Here is a 7028-nt window from a genome sequence, read left to right as displayed (position 1 = left end):
CATCCGAGTCGGAGTAGACCAACGCTCAATCAAGTTGGGTTAGGCCCAAGTCGGTGCGAGTCTGATCAAGGCCAAGTCAAGCTATAAGCCTAAATCGAGTCAAGTTAGCTTAGGTTGGTCGAGCGAAGAGCCAAGTCAACTTGGTTCCAAGTTAAGTCGAGTTAAAATGGGATCACGTTTAACTGAGTTGGGTTAGGCTCATGTCGTGTCAAGTTCGACCAAGTCCAAGCCCAATTGAGTTTAGGTCGCGGTTTAGACCCATGTGAGACTAAAAAAAATTGGATCAGATTTGAGCAAGTCAAGTGATGCACATGTTGGACAAAGACATCATGTCAAAGCCATATCAAACTAAGTTGGATCTCATGTCAAGTTGAGTTGCGTCCAAGTTGAGTCGAGTTGACCATGTTCTAGTTGAGTCAAATCAATCCAGACCCAAGTTAATCCAAAATACAAAGATCAAAATATGAATTTATAAGCAGTTTCAAATTCTTATTTTTTTTAGCTAAAATTTGAATTTCTCTAATTTTAAATAATCCAATTATTGAAATCCTAAAATTTCAATTTCTTTCAAAATTCTTTATTCAAACAACATATTGTGATACAAAGCGTTTTAAATTCTTTAAAAGATAATGAACTTCTTGAAATATCGTATCTAAACATGAAAACATATGGTCGCGCAAAGAAAAACCAAACATCAATAGAACTTTGAAACTCTTTAGAAAGCACATGCAAAAGGTCGTACAAAGTAGAAACACAATAAATACAATATAGATTCTGCAAACTGAAAAGATATTCTTTCAAAAGCAAACTCAAACAAGAATACTCCACTTATTGGCCTCTACTGAAGCACATGATCAAAAGCAGCACTTCGATAGAACACACGTATGATTGATCATCTTGCACACAGTGGTCTATTCATTGCTTGCAACTACTTGCAAAGCTACTGAACTTCTTTTCTCCCTTCCTTATGGATATGAAAGTGATCAGAATGAAACAATAACCAATCCATTGAATTTGATTTTGGGTTTGGGTTTGGATGCTACACCATTCTTCATCTCGGGAAAAGAAAAAATTAGATCAACGCCTGCAATTCAAGTTCCCAGTTAACTCGTGAATTTTTATGCGCACTGAAGGATTATATTTATGTGCCAATAAGTTGCAACTTACCCACTAAGCACTTAGAACTGCATTAATGGCTGGTTTAGGCATGACGTTTGTAACATCACCTTGGTCTGTGAAAAATAAGTGATCAAATATTAGGAACGAATTACAAATTTATAAGAATATCATAGATTCTTACTATTTATGTGTAACCATTTTGAAATTTGACGTATTTTACTTACTAAAGGGTGTTCTTTGTACGAAGAAGCAAGCTCCAATAATTATGTAGCACAGCAGGAGAATAAGGCCTTTCATGTAGTGAGAAGTACCATCCTATATAAATACGGGTGGTTTAGTCAATCCTTATATTCCATTAGGAGATTGAATGAAAATATAGTGTTTTTGTCTCTTGAATTTTGTTAAGTATACCTGTAAAGTGAAGCTTGTGACTATTATTGCCAAAGCAACGGAACCTGTCTCTAGGATATTGAAGTTCAAATCCATTTTGATACCCATTATCCAAGCAACGATCACACATAAAGGGACCTATATTGTAATTGTATAATCTTTCATTAGAAGAAGCAGAAAGAAAGAAGAAACTGCATGAAATTATGAAAGTATCCATTTACATATTATAATGAGGTGTGTATCTTACCACAAACATGGCAATCTGAGTTGCTGAACCCAATGCAACACCCAATGAGATGTCCTGTAGTCAAAGCATACTTTAGTTTCTATGAATTTCATATTTTCTTTAAAACATTTATTGGTTGGTCAATAAGAATATTATGCTAAATGAGAGGAAGTGTGGAGTTTATAACACTCTCAAGTTCTCACCAGCTTGTTCTTGAAAGCAAATATGATTGCTCCTGCATGTTCAGCTGCATTGCCAACTATCGGTAGCAAGATTATGCTGAGGAAGCTCACAGACAAACCCCATGAATCTGATGCATCCTGTTAAGTTTGGCAATTTTATCATCGATACTATAACTAAACAAATTGAGATTCGTTTTTTCTAAATATGTTATGTTATGTCCATTACCTCAATTGTTTCCACCACATATTCAGACAACAAAGCAATGAATACAGTCATCCCAATCAGCCAAGCAATGCCACTCCAGAGTCCAATGACAGCTTCTTCATCTGAACCATTGTTGTCATCTTCATCCTCCTGGCCAATTCACGATGTTAAATACTTCTAAGATATTGGCATGAATTAGATTAATTAATTGCAAACCAACTTCACCATTTTCATGATTCAAGAAACCTTACATCTTCAGCTTCAAATAACCGCCTGTGTGTCCAGAGTTGAAAGATAATGTAAACAGCATATGCAATCAGCATCACAATGCTAGAAGCTCTTGACAAATAGAGTGAAGGATCAACCGTGAGTGCAGCTGAGGCAGCGCTATATTTGAACAGCATAGGAAGTAAGTAGCACAACAATGCCAACAGCAGCATAAGTGAGTTCACATCTCCTTGTCTCTGTAAATTCAATTTTAATTAACCTTAGTCGTTGCTCCATTATTAAAAAATAAAAAACACTAAGAAAAATGAAAATATACACACATTCGAAGAAACTATAAATGGATGTTAGAGTCTTACTCTGTCATATTTTTGTTCCACTCCAACGTTTGCAATGCCACCACACAATAGAGAGGTGCCAAGAACCAGAAGAAGGTTTGAAAGAATAGATCCCAACAGAGAAAACTTGACCACAGCAATTTTGTTACTGCTAAGGGCAAATATTGCTATTATGAGCTCAGTAGCATTCCCACACGTCGCGTTCAGAAGTCCTCCAACTGTAATTGAGAACATGTGAAACATTTAACTGCAGTGATACCACAATCAATTTTTACTTAACAATTTGTTGAAGCACGCTTTTTTATTCTAGTTTAAACCCATTGATTTTACTATTCCAAAATAAAAAGAGTATCACATGGTTTTGTCCCGAAAACCAACACTCCAGAAAATGTGATTGGTGCAATTATGTCAGAAGAATCTTGATCCTTGACGTTTATATTTATGTTCCAAATTAAATATTAACCAGTAAAGAAAATTTTCATTGAGAAAAATCTCCAAAATTGATGATGCACTCGAGGTTCATACCTGTGGGACCTGTGTAGAAGGCTACTTGTCTGCAGTATTTTGAAGGCACAATCACCAAAAGAGAAAATAGAGGAGAATCAGCAATCAACCCAGAAACAAAAAGCTTGTTGTATAACAAATAGTCCAGAGAATAAAAGAAAGGGTGCAACAAGTTCATGGAGGTTCCTTACTCAGTGATGAAGCTCACACGTTCAGCAAGTGGGGTAAGTCCAAGTAAGCTCAACAAAAAAACCCAAGGCTGTCATAATAATAATAAAATATAGAGTAGTCAATAGTCATATATAAGATAATATAACTGCAAATGATTACCAATAGAAAAACCAGTTTTCAACATAAAATCCTTTTATTGAAACACACCCTCATGAATTTTATAGTAGTTTCACTTGACCGACATACTTTGAAACCGCCCTCCTCAATCATAACTCATTTACGTGCCGTACTCAAAATATGATCTAACTAGTTTTATACTCAAGATTGGTTCATTTGGTTGTTGACCATGGTATTTATACAGATGTTAGAAAATGTTTCAGAACTTAATTGAATGTTGAATTAATTGCTGGAAAATGTCCCAGAACATTTAAAAAACGAAGTTATTATTTTACATCCATGGAAATTGAGGATTGATAGATAAACATTGGAACTAGTATAGATACTAGTAGTGATCCAGTGAAGAGCACAGGTGACATATAAAAGAAACATATGTGTTTGACAGGTTTAATGGAGTGATGAGAAGATGAACTCACTCTTCCAAAGCCACAGTACTCAGCAACAATGGCAGCAGGAATGGCAGGGATGAGAATGGAAAGCTTGGTGCCAAGAAGAACCTCTTGCAAGTTGAGAAGCACGTTTCGAAGAGTAGCACAGGGAACCTTGGAGACAAGAGTGCGATCAGACTTCTTGCGAAGTGAGTTGGAGGACTTGCTGTGCGCAGTGCGTCCATGTCTCATTTCCCTGGTCAACACCTTCGGGTTTCCGTTTTCCAATAGCCATGGTTCTTGTTGGTGAGAAGCCGCCATTTTTGCTAGCTGGTTTGAGCTAGAAGAAACACAAGGACACAGGGAGCACAAATTGTTATACGATAAGCCTTGCCTTCGAACTGCACAAACCACAAACTACGAGGGTATCTTGTTGCAGTTACTATAGATGATACCTACGTGTGCATGTATTTTTGTTCATGAAACAAAAGAAGCTAAGTGTGTATTTATAATGAGCATTCCAACCCTATGAAGGAACCTTCCTGGAAGTTTCCCTTTCTTTGTATATTATAAGATGATCTAAAATTCCTCTTAAATTTCACTCTACATAAAAAAAAATGTTACATCAATACATATCTTTTGTCCTTGTTCTCTTAAATTTCATTCATACATAACAAAAAATGATAATAATGTCATTCAGATGTGAAAAATTAAACTTAGTCAAAAAAAATAATTTCCATGCCGATCATATATGTTGTTTAACATGCAAAACAAAATATGCCCTCAATGTTGTTTCAAACTGGGACTGATGAAAGAAACAAATACTACTTTAGCTATGGCACTGCATGATGCAAAGTACAAATCACTGTACGACTATACTTTACCATGGAGTTTTACCAACTTTGATTGCAAATAATGTCAATTCAACACTGAAATAAACTTTAGATTGCATTATTTATCTTAAAAATCATAACACTAATGATTTCATACTACTAAACACTGTTTAAATATTTGATATTAACAATACATAACCATTATATATATGATAAATATTACAATTATTAACTTCTCGGTCTTAAATCAAAAGGTTATAAGATTTTTTTATTAAATTATTAATTTCTTTTACTCAATAAAAGTTTTAAAATTTATATTAAATAAAAATATTTATAAAATACATTAGAGTAGTTTAGAAAATTATGTGTTTTATTTTCAAAATTTTAATATGCTATATTGATAAAAAAAATGTATTATAATTCAATTTACTCTTTTTTCAAGTTTTCATTAATTCTAGAATGTTATCTCTTTCAATTATTTATTAATAATATAAAAATAGGTTTTACTATATTTTAAATTTCAATAGAATGGAAGAATTTTCGCTTTGATTCTTATGAAAAATGTTGATTTTTTATTGTTTAAACTAAAATCTTTATTCTATCCTTATTATGTAGTTAATTATGAAAGAAGTCAAGTAATCATCTATAGTTTATTCATTAGGGTTTATAATATCATATTAACTCATGTCACTAGTAAAATTGTTAGATTTATAAAATAAATGTTATGCATTTTCCTTAAAGTAAATGTTATGGACTAGAAAAAAAAAGTATTATAGTAGCCAAGACAAAAAGTCACTCATTTAAAAAATAGACATTAAAGTTAAAGCTTGTTTGACTTAAATTAAATTATGCTAATTTGTATATTTCCCTTAATTATACACTAGTCAACATACTGTCTTGCATGGAAGATAGTGTCTTGACTGTGCAAGACAAGAAGAAATTAACAAACCACATCAATGCTGAAAAGTGGTTGACATAGAAAGTGGTAAGAAATTTCCCAAGGCAAAAGACATAAAGTGCTTTCTATCTGCTCTATATATTGCTCAAAATCATCTTGCACAAAACAATTGTTCGAGAGATTTAGTGAAGAAATCAGACTTGGTGATAGTTTTGCTCAGAGAGTGGGAAGAAGCACATTCCACAAGGTACTGTGTCCTTCACTTCCTTCATTTCCTTTACACTGTCTTACTGAAATATTACGCATGAAAGATAAGTTATGTTTAAGTAGTATAAAGGATAGAAGTTTCTTTCTTTCCATCCTTAAGACAGTATATTATTAGACTTTCTTAAGTAGACAATAAAATAAGAAAACTATTATGTACATTTTAAACTTTTACTTATACTTTTAGTTTAGGTAAAATAGTCACAGATTATTACTTTATATATGATCACATGAAATTTTCATATTTTGGATTATAGAGAACCCGTGAGTGAAGTTGCAACTTCCGTATAATTTTTTTCTTTCTTCTGCAAACACATAAGTAATAAATTAAAATTCAATCATTATGTGTATTTTAAATTTTCTTGTTAGTTTTGTAAAATCAAATAATGCAGCATAATCTGGGCCAGAATAAGGAATGTCTGCAGACATGAAAGTATATTGGTTAGGATTAATGCTGGTCTTTATGATATAATATAAAAAAAATATTCTCTCCTTATTAATTATGTCTATTGTTTGTTGCATATCTTCTACAGATTCATCATTATTTTCCTTGCTCTGTGAACACTGTAGAACATGTTTTGATCTATATCAGACCTTTTTATTTCACGTGGCTGTATGGTAGCTGCTGCAGAAGTATCACAGCTCTCTATCTCTCTCTCGTGACTATCGTAGCTACTGAGGGACCGCACCCATTTGTCTTTATAATCAGTGTGTTTTTTCTTTCAAATTTAAGTCTGACATCAAACATGGATGTTATTATGATTTAAAGATATTTTTAACCCTACTATGTTGAATTTTAGAACAACACTCAGTACTATACTTAACCATTTCTGATATTTTCTACTCAGTCACATGAACATATAGCTAGAAATGACTAATCAGTGATATTTTATTTTGTTCAAGTTACTGATGTTTTTAAAACATAGTTAAAGAAAGAAAACAAAAAAACATCATTCTATGCTAGAGAACATGGATTTATAGGATTTATGATTAATGTAAAACTTTGATAACTGCACACAAATGCACAGTAAAATATATGAGTTTACAACTCTTGTGTGAAATAATCAAATTTTAAAATTACATGTGAATGCAATCCTCCGGATGAATATCAGTGTCAAACCCACCAAA

General features: G+C 32.8%; 1 protein-coding gene and 1 long non-coding RNA gene across 2 annotated transcripts; one reads left to right on the top strand and one right to left on the bottom strand.

Moving 5' to 3' along the window:
* Window positions 1-694: 694 nt before the first annotated feature.
* Window positions 695-4535, bottom strand: LOC137827227 (vacuolar cation/proton exchanger 3). The gene is made up of 12 exons (XM_068633483.1): window positions 3954-4535; window positions 3381-3448; window positions 3211-3239; window positions 2707-2903; window positions 2374-2586; window positions 2144-2272; window positions 1939-2055; window positions 1757-1810; window positions 1531-1647; window positions 1344-1434; window positions 1168-1232; window positions 695-1084 (listed from the first exon to the last, which is right to left on the bottom strand). The coding sequence occupies exons 1-11, from the start codon at window positions 4224-4226 to the stop codon at window positions 1171-1173; spliced, it is 1350 nt and encodes a 449-aa protein (XP_068489584.1). The 5' UTR covers window positions 4227-4535; the 3' UTR covers window positions 695-1084; window positions 1168-1170.
* Window positions 4536-5705: 1170 nt separating this feature from the next.
* LOC137827089 (uncharacterized) lies at window positions 5706-6736 on the top strand. Its single transcript, XR_011083655.2, has 2 exons — window positions 5706-5883; window positions 6434-6736. It is a non-coding gene; the product is annotated as an uncharacterized LOC137827089 (long non-coding RNA).
* Window positions 6737-7028: the final 292 nt, after the last annotated feature.

This window comes from Phaseolus vulgaris, chromosome 8 (genome assembly GCF_051622355.1).
Source record: "Phaseolus vulgaris cultivar YP4 chromosome 8, ASM5162235v1, whole genome shotgun sequence".
In the NCBI taxonomy this organism is placed as follows: domain Eukaryota; kingdom Viridiplantae; phylum Streptophyta; class Magnoliopsida; order Fabales; family Fabaceae; genus Phaseolus; species Phaseolus vulgaris.
This window is presented reverse-complemented; position numbering and strand designations above follow the sequence as displayed.